A 21,866-nucleotide genomic window follows, 5' to 3' on the forward strand; every position below is an offset into this window, starting at 1 on the left:
GAATAGATTATACTTACGATCTTTCCAACATCAATTTCAATGTCCACCCCTTCTACATCGTATTCTTTTTGACCAGATTTTCCCATCGTTGAAGGATAAAAACCTTTGCCACTACAAGGCCCTGCATCTAATCTGTACAATCTTGGAAAGTCCTTGTGGCATTTGGGTCCAAAAAGTGTGTTAATGATAGACTGTCCAAATTCATAACTGAAATAATGTTAAAATTGTGTCGTTAATACATGTATTTTATGACATATTCATATGTGACTTCTATTCTAATCTAATTTTGGGTTAATGAAGACTACCCTGTAGGGTATTGCCCCAGATTATCATATAATATAAAAATTATTAAATTTTTTTTCATGTTTGCAAATACTTTTTATAGTGTACAGTGTTCTCCCCAGAAATTTTGGATAGCGTGATGCTATCCAAAATTTCTGGGGAGAACAAATATTTTTTTCAATGTCATTTGTCGCGTTGCGGCGATGCTCTATTTCCTTTTTGTTACGTTTATATTGTTTAATTGATAACTGAGAATACATTTAAACTATAACAGTTGTTTCAGTTTATATTTTCTATATTAATTTATAGTTACAGAATTATTTTTTTCCTCTTGGGCCAAAAAAAATTATATGTGTGGTTCCAGTTACATTGTACCCTACCTACCCAACTAAATATCTAGTAAAAAAAAAAAAAGAACTGGTTTTTATATTAAAAAAGGAAGAGAAAGTATCATATAGCAATAAAATTTCAATTAAAAAACTAATTTCTTTATCATGTCTATGAAATTCATTATTTCTTGGTACTCAATGTATTAGTCCCAGTTGTTTCTTTATATCAAAATGAAATGTATTTTTAACAAAGTTTAATCGGTATATTGAAACAATGCATTTCCAAAATGAATACATATAGCAAGGAGATCTAACAAATAGTCTGTTAATGCGTGTGGAATGCCTAGTTTTCTCTTTTGGGGTCATTTTTTTCTGTCTACTCTTCCATTTGTGCATCTGTAGTTATTATCGTAAAAATGCGGATTTTTGTCATATCTGGTCCAGTTCCGATCCGTGGTTTACACAAATATTTCAATGGCGGTCGAAGAAAAATTAACGAAAATAAACAATGTTTGACAAGAGATTGGGAATGAATATGACGCTTTTAATGCATTAAATGGATGAAACATTAACTAAAGACAATTCTGAATCACTTTCTAAAGAAGTATCAAACTTATTTAGCTCAAAATTAAAATGTTTAATATACGCTCTCGAATAACAAGTAGTACCAGAAGGGAAAGAAAATAAATTTTTGAAAGTTGTAAAAACAAACGACCAAACCTCTTTTCTAAAGAGATAAATCGTTTGTATCTTTGAATTGACATTATGCAAACGTAGATTTCGAATTGTTTATGATTTTCTGATTACATTTCTCAATGTCGAAATTTGCAATTGGACCACGTGGTATTAGTCATGTCATAAGTCTCAGCTTGGGGTATTCGTATCCAAACAGTTATCACCCAAAGCGCAATTAACACCTATTTAATCACTCAAATTGCCTCTATTGTCCGACTTTAAGGGATTACAATTAAAGGTGATATAATTTTTATGACCACAAGCGGTAATTAGATGAAAGTTCAAAATTTAGGACATGGTTTTGGGGACAAGAAAAATAGCATCTTCAAAATAATTATAGCGTCACGGAAATTACCATAGCATCACGGGGAAAAAAATATAGCGCCTCGGTGTCGCGACGCTAAAACGGCCTGGGGAGAACACTGGTGTATAGAAAAAAAAATTGCCTGTAGTTGTTATAAAACATACCCTTCCTTCAGAATTGCATATGCCTCTTTCACTTTTTTAACTATACCAAAGAATGCACCATATTTTTTCATAAATTTATCTGCTATTCCTCTGAGACCATCAAACGGTTCCAAAAGTTCATCGATAATATTAGTTAAATTATCCATGACCTGTTCTTTTATTTGACTCTGTAAATAAAAGAATAAAACTATTAAATATAAAGCTATATGATAATAAAAGCTTCTTAATATATATTGTAAATATATTTGATGATGATCATAGATGGCTATTAAACACCCTGAGGCTGAGTGAATGCATATTTGGCATGAAAATATTAAAAAGGCACTAGCTGTCAAATTCATGTTCACCGATGTGACTCAAATTCTCATATTTGTTTTATAACAATGTAAAACATTTATCTTAATTATAAAAAGTCTAAAATAAACAGTGTACATGGTATGGGCATCATAATATGTAGCTTCGTTTCGTGTGTATTTTAGTTTAGACGTCATCTAATTAACTATCGAGTTGACCTCCCGAATACTGCCGATGCCCATATTAGCGATATAAACATAAATATAGATATAAATAGATAGCGGAACTCGTGGAATTGGATTCTTCTAGGTCTATTTAATTTCATTTATAGATTAAAAATATATGTTAATCATCATTTTTACCTGTGTAAGAATGATTTTTTGGAGGATCGAATCAGTCAATCAAATGATTTACCTTTGTTTCACTTTCAATGTTGACATTCTTTTCCTTTAAATAATCAAACACGCACACAATTCATGCGTTATCCATCTCTAGCTAAGGGGTTAAATTGAAGTTCACATGAATAGGGATTCAATGAGGTCGAATTATTCACTTGCAAGTGAATAATTCATCATCAATGTTTCTTAGCTTATTTTGACAAAATTCGACCATACTGGCTACTAAAAGCGAATTATTATTCCACTATTTCACTTTCATTAATGTTTGAACAAAACCTATTTTATATTTTTTATGTATCTCGTAGCTAGTGCCCCTTTAATGCATTATGAATATTAGTTTTGCTTTATTCTAGCTGGACATTCTGAGCCAGATTTCTTACATGTTAGTTCGCAAGGTAACACTTTATAGGAAGATATTTCACACTAAGCAGACACATTACAGTAAATTCGGAAATGATTGCATACCTTTAATTATTTTGTTTGTTTAATAATTGATGCAAATATGATTTTTAAGTTATTGCATATAAATAGCACTTTAAAATTTAAAAAGGAGATGTTTTTATTTTTGTGACATCTATCTTGTCACAATTTTTGCAATAATAAAATCATTGCAAATATTTCTGAATTTGCAGTATTTTGACTTAATTTCGACCAGTCTTTGCCTTTTTCTTCTTTATAATATGCTTATTCACAGTGTGACAGTTTCGAGTCAGAAATATGACACTTGTTTTCCATTCGTTTTTATGTGTTTAAGCTTTTGATTTTACCATTTGATAATGGACTTTCCATTTTGAATTTTCCTTGGAGTTTGGTATTTTTGTCATTTTACTTTTTGAAGGAAGACATGTCTTTGCTTAACTACTTTATGTGATGTGCTGTTTCAATGACGATGCATTGATATCAAGTCGTCTTTTTCTCTTTTTCACTTGAGACCAGCATACTTTCATGAGACCGTCAAGACAGTTAAAAGTAATTGAAATATAATTCTTTGATATCAGCTTTATTGATGACTCAAAAATCTACCCAATTCCCAGAGAATGACTCCATAGGACTGGTAGGTGTAACTGACCTGTGAGACTTTGCCTTTAGTGAATTTTGCAACAGGATCATCCCCTTCAATAACAGTGGTTTTTATCCAGGTGGGTCCACCTTTTACCAAGGCTTTTACAGCTTGTTTTGAAAGAGCCAAAATTTCTTCAAAAACTGTTGTAATATCCCACCAGTATGGTTTTTCATCTGCAAAATTAATAAAAAGTTTAGTCAAAAATGACAGCTGATTAAACCAAACTGTATTTCACTTTCATACCTTTTAATTTAATTCAATTCAGACTTTATTGTCATATGAATCAACTTACTGTAGATTCATTAATACTGTTGGATACCGTAGAAAGGCTTGTATAGCCCGCGGTTTTATTCTCCAAAATTGGACCTTCCAGACGGGGTGCGGACTATAGAGTACAATAAGCAAGAAATAAGAGAAAAATTTCAATTTCGCGGTCGAGGTGGTTTGTTTACGTTCCGCCATCTTTGTTATTTCTATTGTAGAGGGCGCTCTTATCATTTTTCAAACTAATAATTTTAACTCATCCATATTAATAAGTTATTTCTATTCAATATCAAATTAATACTGATAAATATAAAAACTAAATCTTTCATTACAAATTTCTCGTTTCTTTTCAATGCATTGGTTGAAATAAACTGGTATCTGCTTGATTGAAACGATACAAACATAGTGAAAAAGACAACCGTAAACCAGCTTAGAATTTGTAAACTACAAAACGTAATCGGTTATTGTTCGTTCCGTTTTGGTGTTTCATACTGACTAATATGGTTTGTATTAGCTTAAGACCCTTCAAACATTAATGTGATAGATATATTAAAGACTGTTTTACAAAAGGATGGAACTGTTTTACTTTCAAAGTCGTATTATAGTGATATCTGTTATGTACGGATTTCGACTCTCACCGGTTAATTTCTTCTTTTACACGTGCTTTTTAAACTTCCTGTTTAAACATACACAAGTTTCTAAATTGTTTTTTAAGTGAATTAAACTTATTTTAACAATCATGAAGCGTTCTAGAATCATTTACAAGCAGTTTCAGCTTCTGTTTGATGATGGAAAACAGGTTTTTCCAAGAAAATACCGCAAACGACCGCACAGGATTTGAAATTACCGGAGTTTCATTAGACCTTTTCTAACAGTTACAAAAAGTTTTTTTACCTAAAATTTCGTTGGGAGAAGGGGGTGCGGACTATGTACCACTGCGAACTATACAAGCCTTTCTACGGTACTAATTTTCATAGAATTCATGCATACAGGGGGACCACGAATACAAATGTTCACTGAATTACAAATTTTCTAAAGGAATGTATGCAGACTTTGACAAAACCAAGAAATTAAAATATCCACGAATCTGCAAGATTTTGTCAATCCACAAATATTGGTACCCACGAAAAATAAATGAATCTGCAGTACATAATTTGTGACTAAAACAAACAAAAGAAAGTATAATATAAATGAAAAGAAGAAAGCATGTATAATTATAATAAACAAACTAATTAAAACATGCATTTATATAGTATAATAGTATAATAGGTAATAATTCAATTATGAGTCCCCTACCCTTAGAAACTAACTGCTTTATAAAGACCTATGCTTTCTACTTATTTTCGTGTTGATGGACAGAGAATAATTTCCATTTTTAGCATCATCATTTAGGTCTTTAAAATTTTCAATACAATTTGTCTCAATTATCAGCTTTTTAATAAAAGCTGGTCTTATGATGGACTTTTTCTTGCAATACAAAAGAAAATGTTACTCATCCTCAATCATATTGCAGGATTAAATAAACCTACCTTTCAAGAAGAAGCAAGCTTCTTGTGTTTTATTCTTTGCATCTAGTAAGGCCTTTATAGACATAAAAATCCTGAAACAAAAATATGCACATGAGGAGTAAATATGTAAATGGGGAACAAATACATAATTATGGTCTTCCCTTTAAAAACATCCTTTGACACAATTAACAAACAGCTGTGCCATGAGCGCATGATACGCCCGTTACATTTTCAAAGAATAAAGTTCAATTATTTCTCAATGTCATATTAGAAATTTATGAAAATCTAAAGGTAGCTTACATCAATAGATATAAACAATTCACCAAAGTTTCATGAGAATTGCTGAAAGCATTTTTGAGTTATTGTCTGAAAACTAGAAAATCCCCCCTTTTTTAATGAATAAAACCCCATAACTCAGAAATGTAAAATCTAAAATTTATAAAAATCTAAAGGGAGCTTACATCAATAGATATTAACAATTCACCAAAGTTTAATGAGAACTGCTGAAAGCATTTTTAAGTTATTGTCAGAAAACTGGAAAATCCCCCTTTTTTATCAATAAAACCCTGTAACTCGAAAATGTAAAATCTAAAATTTATGAAAATCAAAAGCGAGCTCATGTCAATAGATATAAACAATTCACCAAGATTTCTTGCAAGTTGGTGAAAGCATTCTTTAGTTATTGTCCGAGAACTGGAAAATCCCCCTTTTTTTTAATGAATAAAACCCCATAACTTGGAAACGTAAAATCTATAATTCATAAAAAACGAAAGGGAGCTCACGTCAATAGATATAAACAATTCACCAAAGTTTAATGCAAATTGGTTAAAGTGTTTTTGAGTTAATGTCCGACATGTTGACGACGGACGGACAGACGAACGGACGGTCGGACGAACAACCGTATACCATAATACGTCCCGTAAACAGGTGTACAAAAAGTCTACCCTGAAGACAGCAATACATGAATACCAACATTGCAATTTTTTTAAAGGTCATTGAACTGATAACATAAATAACATGATCAACTGACTTTTAGACAAAAGCTATAACTAATTCATAGGTAAAAGAAGAATGTACACAGATGCCCTAAATATAGAAATTTAATTGGTAGATATCTTAATAAGTTGACATTTAAAATCATAAATCAAAACTTGAATATCATCAAGGATTGCCCATGTACAGGACAGACCTTGGCACAGACCAGACAAAATATTGCTGCGTAGACAAGGCATACACATGTATAAAAAGGATCTCAAAATCATTTCTTATTTCTTTATGTGTGAAGTAAGAATATTCAAAAGACTTTCGTAAAACAAAGACACCGTAGTCAATATTCTAGGTATTAGAGAGGTAAAAGTAAATTCTTTTGCTTCTACCATTTAAATCGGCCCTTTTCTTCTCCAGGCTGTCATTTGATAAAATATTATAAAAATCAATCCAAATCCCTTTTTTCACTTGTATCAATATTTCAATTATTTATATACATTGCAATAGTTTCATGAATTGTTCTGGTAGTTATATTAGCATATTGAATAGGAGTGAATTGTTCTGGTAGTTCTATTAGCATATTGAATAGGAGTGAATTGTTCTGGTATTTCTATTAGCATATTGAATAGGAGTGAATTGTTCTGTTAGTTCTATTAGCATATTGAATAGGAGTCTACTTACTGTACAACACCTTTGCCGATCTTAGTTAAAGCTGTCTTAGGATCTTTTATTATGACCTTGAAACCATCAATGATATCAACGATACTTTCATAGATTAATTTGGCATTCTGTGGAATTATAACAGTGATGGTCTGAACCAATGTCTGAAAGATAATCAAAGTATGATAGCGCTGTTAAAAGCATTTGTTGTACACAAAGAAAGGTGCATGCAAGTACAAGATTAGTTCCATTATTACAAGTTATGAATTAATTTTATACTAAAATGTCTGCACCAAAAAAATTAATTAATTTTCATTATGATAATCAAACAAAACCATATTATTACTCAATCTTGAAAGATCTATAGGATGAAAAGCATGTGCACTCTATTTCGAAATGGCCATACACTATAACAATAAAAGCAAGTGCTTTTAAAAATAAATCATAAGTAAACATGCCAGGCTTAAAATATATGACATGAGTAAAAAATCTTATGTTTCTTTTGAAAAATTTATTCAAAAAGTAAATGACCTTGACATTTCTATTGCTTTACAGTGAGATCATCAATATATTACTTCAACTATTGCTACTGCTTTACATTGAGATCATCCATATATTACTTAAACTATTGCTACTGCTTTACAGTGAGATCATCAATATATTACTTAAACTTACATTATAAAAGTTCATGATATCTGTTTTAACATCATTAAACACTGTTGTTACTTTCACAATCAGATTTCTGAGTGGTCTTAAAAAGGGAGGTAGCTCTTCCTCATCTAGCTGACCTATCATTTTCATCACATTGGCTACTTTGTCTCTAAGTCCCCAAACCTGTTAAAAAATTTAAAACAAATATAATAATCATAATATACAATTGTAACAAACTATACATAATGTTAGAAAGACTTGAATGTTAGATGAAGATACCTAATATTTGCACAGTCTATCAATATCATTACAAACCATATTGACAATTTTTTTTTCTATGAATAAGATCTCTGAAGTCTGGACCTTAAAAAAACAAAATCAGCTATTGACAATAAAGATCAGACTGCCTTAATTCTTTGTATGAATCTGTTTTATTTCAACACTTGCCCACTGATAAAATATTATTTCTCTAAAGCAATGATCTAAACCTTAAATCAAAACTTTAAAAAAAAAATCAGTTATTTATAAAATTAGATCAAAATGACTTAATTTACAAACATTCCTTCTCCCCATTTCTGCTTGACTTTGCAGGAGTTGGTTTTTCTGGAATTTCTGGTGTATAAGGGAAGACAACTTATATAGATTTAAATTCTAATTATTATCCTCTTGAGAAAGTTATGTAAATAAATAACTTGCACAATTTAGTAGTTTACAGTTTTATTGTTCTTTCAGGTAATTAGATATAAGAAGATGTGGTATGAGTGCTAATGAGACAACTCTCCATCCAAGTCACAATTTATAACACTAAACCGTTATAGGTCAAAGTACGGTCTTTAACACGGAGCCTTGGCTCACGCCCAATAGCAAGCTATAAAGGGCCCCAAAAATGACTTGTGTAAAACCATTCAAACTCCATTTGGAATATTTACCTTGCCAGGTAACTCCTTCAAAGCATCTATGAATTCATCAACAATTTCTTTGATGTTTATTTTCCCATCAATCAGGTCTTTAAACAACTTGACTCCTGTTTCAATGGCATTAACAATCTCCATCACTTTCTTGTCAAACTTAGTGGCCAATTCAATTATCTGCTGCATCCCATTTTCCTAAAAGTAAAACAACATTAAAATATCCATCACAAGTCATGCTTATACCAATACTGTGGATTCATTATTATTTGTTGGATACCAATTTTTGTGGATTTTGTGGGATCAAGGAAACCACATATTTATATGTTAAACGAATTACTCATTTGCTGTATGAATATATGCAGACTTTTGGAAAAACACAAAATCAAATGTCCACAAAAATGCAAGTTTTTCTCAATCCACAAAAAATTGGTACCCACGAAAATAAATGATTCCACAGTATATAACATTTTGAATAAGAGAAAAAAACATAACCAGAATGCATAAAATTCTATAGAATAGAAATTGAGTAAAAGATTAAGTCAATTCAGTTTTATAAAGGTTCTTTTTTCAATGAATGTACAAGATTTTCAGTGAAATATAAAACTGTTGTCAAAATTAGCATGAATAAGCAATTTGCACAGAAAAAAATGAAAAAATGATGTCAAAACAATGTGAATACAGATGTCTACCAAAACAATGTGAATACAGATGTCTACACAAAACTTTATCAAATACAAAGCCCAACAAATGTATGTGATTCACAGTATAAACTTTCAAAAAATGCTTCTTTTGAACTTCATTCACTTGAATCCATTTCATTTGAACTTTGGTGGATTATTGTCTCATTGGCAATAATACCACATTTCCCTATTTTTTTAATCTTTTCATATTTTTTTTTTTTTTTCTCAATTCTCCTTCAAATATTTATAACTACCAGTAATAAATTACATGTTTTGTTAACCTCCAAAAAAAACAACTGTTTAACTGACAGTGTATATAAACTATCAAAAGACTGGTTTTTGTTATCCAACATACTTTTAAAATATTCAGATTGTACTGGGTGCCTCCTTTAAAACAAAGTCTGGCTACAAAAAATTCCAAGTTGAAGTTCAAAACTCCAAGGAGTATTCTGGCATAGGCCTCATCATGAACATTTACTCTCAAATGACCGCTTAAGGGCTCTACAAAAGATAGTTCATTAATGTTTAAAAAATACACATATTTTTGCTTAAAATAACTCTTGACCTTAACTTCATATGTCAAATCCTCCTAAGATGTTATCTCTGCAGTACATAAGGTCTTTAAACAATGAGGTATGTCATCCATATAAATCTATGAAAAATAAAAATAGTGACAACTATACTTTAATGGTGTGTGATCTCTGCAGGAGGTAAGGTCTTTAAACAATGAGGTATGTCATCAATATAAATCTATGCAAAATAAAAATGGTGACAACTACTGTGGATTCATTACTATTCGTTGGATACAAATTTTTGTGGATTTCGCGGGTACAGGGAAACTATGAATTTAAATGTTCAACGAATTGCAAATTTGCTGTATGATAAAATGCAGACTCTTGGAAAACCACGAAATCCAATATCCACAAAAATGCAAGTTTTCCTCAACCCACAAAAATTGGTACCCATGAAAATAAATGAATCCACAGTATACAGTATGTGATCTTTGCAGTATCAGAGGTATTTAACAAAGATTTGTCAAATTATTTTATTTTAGACAGAATTAAAATAGGGAAAACTTACCAATTTTCAGACAGTGTTCTCCCCAGACCATTAAAGGACCACGGGCCCGCGATGTATATTTTTTTACCGCGGTGGTATCGTTCTTACCGCGATGTATAATTTTTCTCCGTGGTGCTAAAATTTTCAGTTAAAAAATCGTAAATCGGTAAAAAAGTGTTAAACGACTTGTTTAATCTTTTCCGTGTGGTATAAAATTCCAGGTGAAATTTGACCAGTTCAAACCAGTTCAACACGGATTGTTTACACCACGTGATCGATTTACCTTTATGAGGTTAACCTTTGTTGATTGGATTTAATCGATGTAATTAACACTTTTTACATGATTCTTTCGTGTTTTAATTTAGAAATCATAACTTTATGATCATAGATAACTATTTTAAGGCTTCACTCACCACCTGACAAGTCGGCAAATACTTTGTACACAAACCGTGTGACCCGATAGTTGTACACACGACGGTACATATTTTGTACATTATAAAGTTAGCTCAATACTTATATTATAGTTTTATATGTCTCTGATTAAACCATGGCCAAAATTATCTTTAATTATGACATAACATAGTTATTGCATGATATTCCGGTTTCAAACTGTCAACAAGTAATTCAAAGGGGAAGGATCCCATGACCCAGTTAGTTCATGTAGAATATTCAAATTTATTTACAATTAACTGCAATCTATTCTATTTTATAAATAAAATGCATGACTGTACCTTCAAACTGGATATCTATATCCATATGATCATTAATGAATAACAAAAGTGATCTTGCAATTTTAATCCATAAGCACATGTTAAATCTATTTATATCTACTTCCTGTCATTTAGGCGGGAAAATAGGGAGACTTTGTTGTTGACATTGAATATGTTACTTATAGATCTATAGACCTAAGATAAATTTATAGATTTAGGAATTCTTTTTAAATGGATCATGACAAATAAAGATTTAGATTTCAGTGCAGTATTAAGTCTGTATCTATGTTTGATCATCACCAAAGACAAGAAAGGTTAATATTTACATGTACATGAAATCTATGGCAAAATGTTTAAAAATTTGTGAAAAATTTCTTTTTATTAAAATTTAAGATAGAAACTGGTTCAAATTATAACACAATTTTGTTCTTGTTAATTTTATATCTCCTTATGACAGGAATCCTTTCACATACAACAACTTTCTTTCTAGAAACTAGAAAGTATTTTTAAATTGAACATTTTTGTTCTCTTTTGAATCTGGGAACAGTATATCTAACAATATATATGTTCCTGTTTGAATGATATTTTATTTTTATTGATCATGGATAAAAGATTTAATTACTTTAAATTTAGATGAATATTATGTAATGAATCATGTTTTATTTATTTTCAAAAAATATTAAAAAGAATACAAACTGTTTTATTGATCTTTTTAACCAATAATATTCTGACATAACACAGTACCACAGTATTAAAACAAAACAAGAGACATAAAAACTGCAGTAACTAGAAATATAGCGACGCCACGCTACACAACTGATTGTATGAATCATTTCACCAAGCTGTTCACACGTGTTACCCTGGTGCTATCCAAAAATCCTGGGGAGAACACTGTCAGATCCAGCAAGTTATACATGATGACACCAAAGGCAGCACCTATCTTTTGAGATCCTAAAATTTTCCTCCAATCAACACTTGGGGCCTCAAGTCTAAAGTTTATCTTGGGAAACTTATCCAGAAAAGCCAAGGATCGTTTTTCTCTGCTATGAGGTGCTATTTCCATGATTCCAGACTCATAGGGATCACTAATACCAGTTCCATTAACTACTTCTCTCCTGGATAAAAACATAAAAAATCAACAAAGACTGAATGCAATTCAGAAATCTAGATTGGAAAATATTTGTCAAAGTTATTGGCACTTTTTGTATTAATTTGACGATGTCAGTAATCATCTAAATATTTTTCCTGATTTCTTTAACTTACGCTTTTAGAGGTGTGATAATCTTTGCTTGAGGATGCGCCTGATATTGCAATAAAGCCTCGTAACGAACCTCATCATTCTCATCAAACATGGCAGCTTTATACATCTCATCAGCAGCCTGGAAAAAAATGACTTATAGCCTTTATCATCTATTTTTAATCGCTTATTTATGTATTTCAAGGTAATGACAAAAAAAATTGTATATGTCCCTAATATGGATGGAGTTTACTTTGTTTTACTTTGTTGAACTGTTAAACTATAAAGAATCAGCTTGAAAATAGTTTGAATCATGACTTGAGAACGGTTTCAAAAAGGGAGACAACTGAAATTTATTGTAAGTCAGATCACTTAGGTGGCAGGTACCAGTTTTGGTGTACCAGAACATGTGTCCCACGCAGAAATTTGGTTATAGTTAAGCATTGAGGTATATAATTGCATCATGTGGACTGAAAAAATAAATGAATGTAAATTCTAGGCTATTGTACTACACAAGTAAGTAGTTGCATACACAGGTTGGGGATTTCCTTCACAAATGGGTCCAATCAGAAGTCAAAATTGTGGTCTCCTCACTTGACGGCATCCAATCAAAGTGGGGAAAAACTTCAGTTTTATGTAAACAAAAATATCTTGAGATTTTGATGGTAAGGATAGGTTCGGACAAGGCTCTAATTCACTGAATATCATTTATCTCTTGGATTTTGCCTAAAATTCTTGTCGGCTTTTAGCAGGATTCTGCAGGTAAGGATTAGATTGGTATCAGAGCATCACATTTTTTGCCTTATTTGCAATGCATTTATAAATTTTAAAATATCCATGCTGGACAGACACCCAAATTTAAAGGTTTTCTATATATTCACATAAGCACGCACACATCTTAGTTACTTGAATCCATACATTTTATTTGTATATAAGCTTGAATGAATTTTCAAGAAAATAAAATCATAAATCCATGAAATTCTAAAGATTTATTGTAAAATAACTGGTTTCTGCCACCTTAAGCCTAAACATGATTTTAACATATCACAAAATGTGCCTTTTTAAGGGTTCTACAGGTGTGTGGTGTTACATTTCTTTTATTCACAGTCAATGTATAGGTCTGTTTGGAAGAAAATAGTTTTTACATGGATTTTAAGAATTATCAAATATCAAGACAGATAACTCTGTATACCAATACAAACAATGACACTCAATTGATTAGTTTTAAAATGATTATATTCACCAAACAATGATTTTATATCATAAAATATATAGAAATAGCAATTACAAAGAGAGAAAAAAGTAAAATAAGACTCAGCATAGCACTAGAAAAAGCTGATTATACTGTATATTACCTGTTATAATGATTTATTTCACATGATATGGACATTTTCTTATTTATTTACTTTTTAACTATGAATATATGAATTCTTCTTTTTTTATAGGTCTACTACATAGTTGATACTGTAGGACAGGCTACAGAAATAAGAAAACTGGTCTCTCTCATCAGCAATAGTGTGGCAATTCTAAAATTTCAACATGCGGCCTACACAGCCAGCTTATGTGGAGAAGAGATATGAGACTTATTGCGAATAAATGTACACTTAGTTTATTGCAGCATGGATCTACAAAGTGAAATATATGTACCAAAAATATTAGTTTATTCAAAACTAAGCCTTTTTCAGCACTGCAGTCAACAGAACAGTGATAGTGACAAGAATTGAGACTATTTAATACCTCAAACAATGGAAAAATACTTCCTGAGATCAGTTGTAAGTGGTTTTATATCATGCATGAAACAATAAACTAAAGTATTTTTGAGAACTGTTGGATAATTCATACACTGTACCAGAAAACTCACACAATAAAATTTATTAAATATGAACACAATCCTTTTTTTCTATTTTTTTTGCATTCAAAGCAGTTTGACGGCAAAAGACACAAATATTGCTTTAATAAATTTGGTCTTACAAAGCCTATTAATGTTTTTTTTTGTGCCGTATCCATATGCACTGCATGTATTTTTAATGGTAAATGACTACAGAACTCAATCAGACTAAAAAAATGGAAATATATTCTTTTTAATAAGTGGTTAAAGGTGGCAGGTACCAGTTTTGGTGTACCAGAACATGTGTCCCACGCAGAAATTTGGTTATAGTTAAGCATTGAGGTATATAATTGCATCATGTGGACTGAAAAAATAAATGAATGTAAATTCTAGGCTATTGTACTACACAAGTAAGTAGTTGCATACACAGGTTGGGGATTTCCTTCACAAATGGGTCCAATCAGAAGTCAAAATTGTGGTCTCCTCACTTGACGGCATCCAATCAAAGTGGGGAAAAACTTCAGTTTTATGTAAACAAAAATATCTTGAGATTTTGATGGTAAGGATAGGTTCGGACAAGGCTCTAATTCACTGAATATCATTTATCTCTTGGATTTTGCCTAAAATTCTTGTCGGCTTTTAGCAGGATTCTGCAGGTAAGGATTAGATTGGTATCAGAGCATCACATTTTTTGCCTTATTTGCAATGCATTTATAAATTTTAAAATATCCATGCTGGACAGACACCCAAATTTAAAGGTTTTCTATATATTCACATAAGCACGCACACATCTTAGTTACTTGAATCCATACATTTTATTTGTATATAAGCTTGAATGAATTTTCAAGAAAATAAAATCATAAATCCATGAAATTCTAAAGATTTATTGTAAAATAACTGGTTTCTGCCACCTTAGTGAATATAAGACTTAAAGCAATTCAATAAGTACTGAACAGGAATAATCTCTTTGTATCAATTTTTTTTTAAAAGTATAAGTTTCAAATAAAACAAAATTGTGACACTAGAACAAACAAAAGGTAAAGAAAATATTCATGTTTTTTTCAACATTTTCCTCACCATGTATAAAGCTAAGTTTATGCAAATTACCGTGTACCATATATTGTTGGTCATGTATAATCCGCAATTTTTTACCAAAAATATGTAGTTGGTACAGGGAGTGTGTATTACACACAACTGTAAAAAGTTTTCAATTTTTATTTAAATTTTCAATTTTTTTTACTTATTGTTTTTTCTTTTCTCAACTTTTTTTCACAACTTTTGGGTGGGATGAAAAGGGGTTGCATCATATTCACAATTGCATACAAACTATACACAACTGATTATGCTATGTACAAAATTTTGCATAGCCTACATACAACTCACCATTTCATGTTCATATTTCCTTAGAGCATGAACTCCAGCTCTTTTGATCCAAGGTGAGTTAGTTGAGTTGATATGTGAAACAATATATTCATAAGAGAAGTCCATTCTGGCATTTCCTAGTGTTTCTAACAGAATCACTCTCCAATGGTCGTAATCAATTTGTTCCTGTTCGCTCTGAATTGCTCTTTTCTTTCTGTATACAAATGGATCTAACAAAATATACAATATTTAAGTAAAAAAAATTCAAGCAGATTTAATCGATTTAACCCCTATTGAAAGGAAAAAATCTTCTAAAAAAGGGATGGTCTTTATAAAAAGAACTAAGTAATTATCATTTCTTGCATTTAATAAAAAAAAAATAGAGAGAGGTTAAAAACACAAACAAAGATATTACCATGTATTCCTAGCCATTGATGAACTCGTACAGTTATGCTGATAGCCTCCTCTACCCGACCCACTTTTGTTAACTTATGTGACACTGCACCAAGACAGAGCAAGACCCTTTCATGAAGATTCTCTTTGTAAATCTCTTCTGGGTGGTTCTCTTTGTTAAATACAATGTCTTCCATAGCAGCTATCATATTCTGAAATAAGAACTTAAATTTATATAACTTAACAGTGATCACTGCGGATTCATTATTACTCAGAGGATTCCAATCTCCATATATTTCAAATGTTCATCTGAACAACAAATTTAAATGTTCAATGAAATACAAATTTTCTTATAGACTTGTATGCAGACTTTTGAACAACCACAAACTCAAATATTCACCAAAAAAAATGTTTCCTTAATCCTGAAAAACATGAAAAAAATAAATGAATCCATAGTATCAAAGACCATAAATAAACAAAAAGATTTTGAATTAGCAATAGAAATATAAGATACATCATAAGACAACTTTTATGTTAAAGGGGCACTAGCTGTCAAATTCATGTTCACCCATTTGACTCAAATTCTCATATTAGATTTATAACAATATAAAACATTTATCCAAGTTATAAAAAGTCTAAAATAAACAATTTACAGGGGAAGGGCGCGATAATGTGTAGCATCTTTTCGTGTGTATTTTAGTCTAGACGACATCTAATTAACTATCGAGATGACCCCCCAAAACAACCGACAGTCACATAACACAATATAAACATAAGCATAAATATAAATAGTTATATGGACCTCTTGCAAATGGATTTCTCCATGTCTGTTTGATTTCAATTTTAAGGTTAAAAAAATAAGCTAATTTTTTATTTTACCTGTATAAGAATGATTTTTTGTGGAACGAATCAGTCAATCAAATGATTTACCTTTGTTTCACTCTCAATGTTGACATTCTTTATTTTAAATAGCCTAACACGCATCAATCATGCATAATCTATCTCTAGCTAAGGTGTAAAATTGAAGTTCACATGAATACAGATTCAATGTCGAATTATTCACTTGCAAGTGAATAATTCATCATCGATGTTTCTTAGCTTATTTTGACAAAATTGAACCATACTGGCTGCTTATACCGAATTATTATTTCACTATTTCACTTTCATTAATGATTGAACAAAACAAATCATAATTTAAATTTTTTTATGTATCTCGTAGCTAGTGTCCCTTTAAGTATATTTTTTTTTAGGAATTTCATAAGAATGGTAATAAGGAATTTCCATGCATTTTTAGGCATTTACAGTAAATCATGTCTTAAACAAATAATTATGAACTAATTTCATTGTTTGGCCAAGACTGAAGTTTGATATAATCAGGTTAATATAGGCTAATGGAATTGAAAGCATTCAAAGTAGACAGTTATTCTACAGGTTTAGTTTCAAAAGGTTTTAGTTTTACACGATGTTTTGATTTGTATGTGTTTCAATTGATCATTTTCTCCTTTATCATTTAAATGTCATAAACTGTTTTTCAACAGTTCTTTTGAGAAAAGAAAGTGTAAATTCAGAAATTATTGCGATGTTTTTATTATTGCAAAAAATGCAACAGGGTTATAATCGCAATAATTCAAACTCACATTTTGAAATTTTTTGTATGAATTAAACAGGATTTTTCTTAATATCACAAAAATTAAAATCGCATTTTAGTCTAAAATGACAAAATTGCAATAATGAAGGCATGCAATAACTTCTGAATTTACAGTTATTGGTTATTTTGTTAGAGTACAATACATACATCATGTGGTGGGTTGTCTTTTCCTACAATGTGCGTCAGCAGCCTTAAGATAAGTGTAGGCTTAGGATCAGAACTCTTTAGAATGTAATCTGCCAGCAGGTTCTCACTGAAGTTTGTATAGATCACTCCAAAGGCATCCAACATGATGTTCATTGCTCCTACATACCTTGAACGACTGAAAAAAAGAGATTAGAAAATAAAACTATGGCAAATGATACATTTAAACCAACCTTCAGCGGGCAAGGACATTTCATCCTTAAATGAGTTTTTGATTATGTAAATGGTCATTACTGCTAAATGTAATTTAAAAATTAATTACAGTACCTAGCTATGACTTGACAATTCAATCAGAAATGCACAGGAAAATTCACCAAAACTTATGTCCAATTCTACAGTAATATTTTGGAGTAAATGTGTTGTAAGCTGATGAAAGTTTTTACTCATCTTAAAACTTACACTGCTATCTCTATGTCACAATACAATTAAACTTTGAAAGGACTCAGACTTACTCTGATTTCAGTTCTACGAAGTAGTATTTAGCAAGCTTCACAAGTTCATCTTCAGGTATTGATTTTAGTACATCGACTATCTTGAAGAAACAGGTATTTGCTGCCAATGTACGACCTGTAAATAAATAGAACAACAGTTTTACACTTAATCTGTTGGAGGTGTACTGACTGATATCTATGACAAGGAAATATGGTTCAATAAATAGTTTAAATTTGACCTTAAGCACCTATATTAAAGCAAAATCTTTAAGTGACTATTTTGATAAAAATCAAACAACCATTAAACCAATACCGAACTAAATTTCTTTTAATGATTTTAGGATTTTTTCAGTCATAAAAAGTATGCACATTTGTGTATCAAGAGAAAATATGTAAATCGACAGCCAAATTTTGCTAAAATAATTGCATCTGGTTCATGTGGTTAGAGATCATTCATCATAAAGATTATGGTAAAACACACAACTTCCTAAAGGGCTCATTTACATATTTGTGATCTGTCATTTTTCATCAGTGAGATCAAATTTTCAAAATCAAATACTTATAGGGTTCTGTATCATCTATAGAATATGTGAAGGTGGAAAATCATTGGATAGTCACGATAATGATTATTTTTTCTGTCATTATGATTTACTTACCATTTTCTGGCTGGGTCCACATACAGGTTATATTCCCTTTGATGAACTGCCAAGCTTTAGCCCGATCAAGAATGGCTACTTTTTTTCTCATCTGAAAAAAGATATGATAAAATTCAACAATAAGATCATGGGAGCTGATTTTTTTATAAATTTACATATCACTATATTATTTGTCTCTAATTAATGTAAGTGGGTTGTTGATGTCAAGAGGAAAATATAACATGTATATGCAGAACCAAAATGTCATTTAAGTGGACTGTAAGAAGCTAATTGACCAGTTAAGTCTGGAGTTTTTCTATAACAAGAGTGCACACGCTGAAATGTCTCGCCTTCTTTACTAACCATTGATTTTATGTTGATAGTCCTAAATATAAAGCTTTACTTCAAGTAACACATAAACTTAACATGATCCAAGAAAATGAGGTCAAGGTCAGATAAACCAAACGAGAAATACATGTACACCTCACAATCATTCAATTAACCAAACATAGTTGACCTATTGCTTATAGTTTCTAAGAAACAATCTTAACCAAGAAAACTTAACATTGACCAATGAACCATGAAAATGAGGTCAAGGTCAGATGAACCATGCCAGACAGACATGTACACCTTACAATCAATGTATGCATTAAATATAGTTAACCTATTGCTTATAGTATCTAAGAAACAAACTTAACCATGAAAACTTAACATTGACCAATGAACAATGAAAATGAGGTGAAGGTCAGATGATACCTGCCAGACAGACATAAACACCTTACAATCTTTCCATAGAACAAATATAGTTGATCTATTGCTTATAGTTAAAACAGACCAAAACACAAAATCTTAACACTGAGAAATGAACGGTGAAAATGAGATCAAGGTCAAATAAAACCTGCGAGACTGACATGTACATCATAAAATATTTCCATACACCAAATATAGTTGACCTATTGCCTATAGTATTAGAAAAAAAGACCAAAACTAAAAAACTTAACTTTGACCACTGAACCATGAAAATGAGGTCAAGGTCAGATGACACCTACCAGATGGACATGTACACCTTACAATCGTTCCATATACCAAATATAGTAGACCTACTGCTTATAGTACCTGATATATGGACTTGACCACGAAAACTTAACCTTGTTCACTGATCCATGAAATGAGGTCGAAGTCAAATGAAAATTGTCTGACGGGCATGAGGACCTTGCAAGGTACGCACATACTAAATATAGTTATCCTATTACTCATAACAAGAAAGAAATTAACATTACAAAAGATGTTGACTTTTTTTCAAGTAGTCACTGAACCATGAAAATGAGGTCAAGGACAATGGAAATATGACAGACGGAAACTTCGTAACATAAGGCATCTATATACAAAGTATGAAGCATCCAGGTCTTCTAGCTTCTAAAATATAAAGCTTTTAAGAAGTTAGCTAACGCCGACGCCGGATCACTATCCCTATATCGAGCTTTCTGCAACAAAAGTCGCAGGCTCGACAAAAAGGACAAATTTAGTACAAAGTTGAAGAGCATTGAGGACCCAAACTCCTGTAAGGTTTTGCCAAATACAACTAAAACAATTTATTCCTGGGGCAGAAAATCCTTAATATATCAAAAATTCAAAGTGAATATAATGAATTTTGGTAAAGATAAACAATGAGTCGGTCCAAACCTCGGTTACATGGATGGTTGATTCTTCTAATCCCAGCATTGGTTTAGTGACAGCATCTCTTTCAAACCTTCTTGTTAGATAGGATAGTCTTCCTTTACTGATGGCTTTCATCTCAGGAATTTCTACGATAGAAAATTATTTGCACATACTAAGAATTTTGCTTCTGAACTTAAAAGTTAATTGTTTTTTTGCAATTTTTCATGTTTTTCAATCTACAGAATGAAAATGGATTTTTGAAGGAATATCAATAAATTAGTTTAAATATCCAAATTCTCAAAAAAGTTTAATATTTTATAAATAAAAGCTTATGCAACAAATATGTATTAGGGCTCTTCCAGAAAATACTATGTCCCCCCAGGGTAGGCAATTTTTTAAAATTTATGATGATGGAAGTTTTTAAACACCGTGACTGGCTATACAGCCCTCCCACGGTTGGCCCTGGCTTGCGCCTTTTTGGGCATTTAAATAATTTAATTTTTACCATATGGTAATTAATATAATTTAGAATGACAAAAAAGGAAAAAAAAAGTAAAATGTGTAAAAATTTGAATGATTTTGATAGAATAATTAAATAAATAAATAAATTGATGAATAATTAAATAAGGAGTTTTAGTTTCAATACATACCCATGGAACTGAATTCATTGACTGCTTTAATTTTCCTCATTCCATGCAGTGGATCAAAGCTGGAAGGGAAATATATATTTTATACTTATTTCATGCAATTCTGTCCGTAATATACATTTTTGTATATAGTTTGTCATATTGAACTTATTTACTGCTTTATTTTGATTTTTTGCTTAATTTCTAGAGGTAAATATTTCAAGCATTTTCAGAATGACACTCATTCTTTGTGGTTTCGTGGATTTCGGGTTGTTATCTCTTTGACATATTCTCCATTTTCATTCTCAATTTTATCACATAGGTAAACCAGGAATTCAAATTTTTGTTAAAGTACATATTTCATAAAGGCTTTGCTGTTTTGGCAAATCGATGAATGATATGGGGTTACAATCCTGAATGCACAAACAAAGTTATGATAAACTGATTGATACATGTTTTTTTTTAATATATGAGTTGCGTCTGATATAAATTGACCTTATGCAAGTGTATGTAAATATGTACATGTATAAGAATTTGATTGATTTTGGAACATTCATATACTAAATACAATGAAATAAAAGATGAAGTTTGGTCCATTTCGTAGCATTTGATTAAGAATTCAACTTGTAAACAGTCCCAGACTTTCTGTTGAATTTTTTTTTTAAACCAAAATAGGTTAACAGATGTATTGATGTTGATTTGCATAAGGTCGATTTCTATCTGAAGAAGCTCATATGCTTGTTTTTCAACCCATAACCCATGTCAGACTTTCCGTTAGAATCTCTGGCTGATATTTGAATTTAGGATTACTAACACAGGCTGATAGGGAAAATGACATGTATTA

The 21,866-nt window shown here is 30.9% G+C and overlaps 2 protein-coding genes and 1 long non-coding RNA gene across 3 annotated transcripts; 1 reads left to right on the forward strand and 2 right to left on the reverse strand.

Annotated features, from left to right (window-relative positions):
- Positions 1-1,801: 1,801 nt before the first annotated feature.
- On the reverse strand, positions 1,802-9,726 carry LOC127711917 (uncharacterized). The gene is made up of 7 exons (XM_052218074.1): positions 9,586-9,726; positions 8,569-8,745; positions 7,664-7,822; positions 7,010-7,152; positions 5,363-5,433; positions 3,576-3,742; positions 1,802-1,981 (listed from the first exon to the last, which is right to left on the reverse strand). Exons 2-7 carry the CDS (start codon positions 8,734-8,736, stop codon positions 1,802-1,804), a joined length of 888 nt encoding a protein of 295 aa, XP_052074034.1. The 5' UTR covers positions 8,737-8,745; positions 9,586-9,726.
- Positions 9,727-9,819: 93 nt separating this feature from the next.
- On the reverse strand, positions 9,820-18,843 carry LOC127711918 (uncharacterized). Its single transcript, XM_052218075.1, has 8 exons — positions 18,759-18,843; positions 18,124-18,238; positions 17,615-17,789; positions 15,842-16,031; positions 15,448-15,656; positions 12,263-12,378; positions 11,859-12,114; positions 9,820-9,882 (listed from the first exon to the last, which is right to left on the reverse strand). The coding sequence occupies exons 1-8, from the start codon at positions 18,778-18,780 to the stop codon at positions 9,820-9,822; spliced, it is 1,146 nt and encodes a 381-aa protein (XP_052074035.1). The 5' UTR covers positions 18,781-18,843.
- On the forward strand, positions 12,607-14,128 carry LOC127712340 (uncharacterized). The gene is made up of 2 exons (XR_007987047.1): positions 12,607-12,998; positions 13,682-14,128. It is a non-coding gene; the product is annotated as an uncharacterized LOC127712340 (long non-coding RNA).
- Positions 18,844-21,866: the final 3,023 nt, after the last annotated feature.

The sequence above is a fragment of the Mytilus californianus genome, unplaced genomic scaffold (assembly GCF_021869535.1).
Source record: "Mytilus californianus isolate M0D057914Y unplaced genomic scaffold, xbMytCali1.0.p SCAF_8, whole genome shotgun sequence".
NCBI lineage: Eukaryota > Metazoa > Mollusca > Bivalvia > Mytilida > Mytilidae > Mytilus > Mytilus californianus.

Coding starts and splice junctions, on each gene's coding strand:
- LOC127711917 (XM_052218074.1), bottom strand. CDS start 8,736: ATGCAGCAGATAATTGAATTGGCCACTAAGTTTGACAAGAAAGTGATG. Junction 7,153..7,663: donor ATATCATGAACTTTTATAAT/GTAAGTTTAAGT, acceptor ATTATCTTTCAG/ACATTGGTTCAGACCATCAC. Junction 3,743..5,362: donor AGCTTGCTTCTTCTTGAAAG/GTAGGTTTATTT, acceptor TTAATTTTGCAG/ATGAAAAACCATACTGGTGG.
- LOC127711918 (XM_052218075.1), bottom strand. CDS start 18,780: ATGTGGACCCAGCCAGAAAATG. Junction 17,790..18,123: donor TTCGTAGAACTGAAATCAGA/GTAAGTCTGAGT, acceptor TCTTTTTTTCAG/TCGTTCAAGGTATGTAGGAG. Junction 16,032..17,614: donor AAGACAACCCACCACATGAT/GTATGTATTGTA, acceptor TTCTTATTTCAG/AATATGATAGCTGCTATGGA.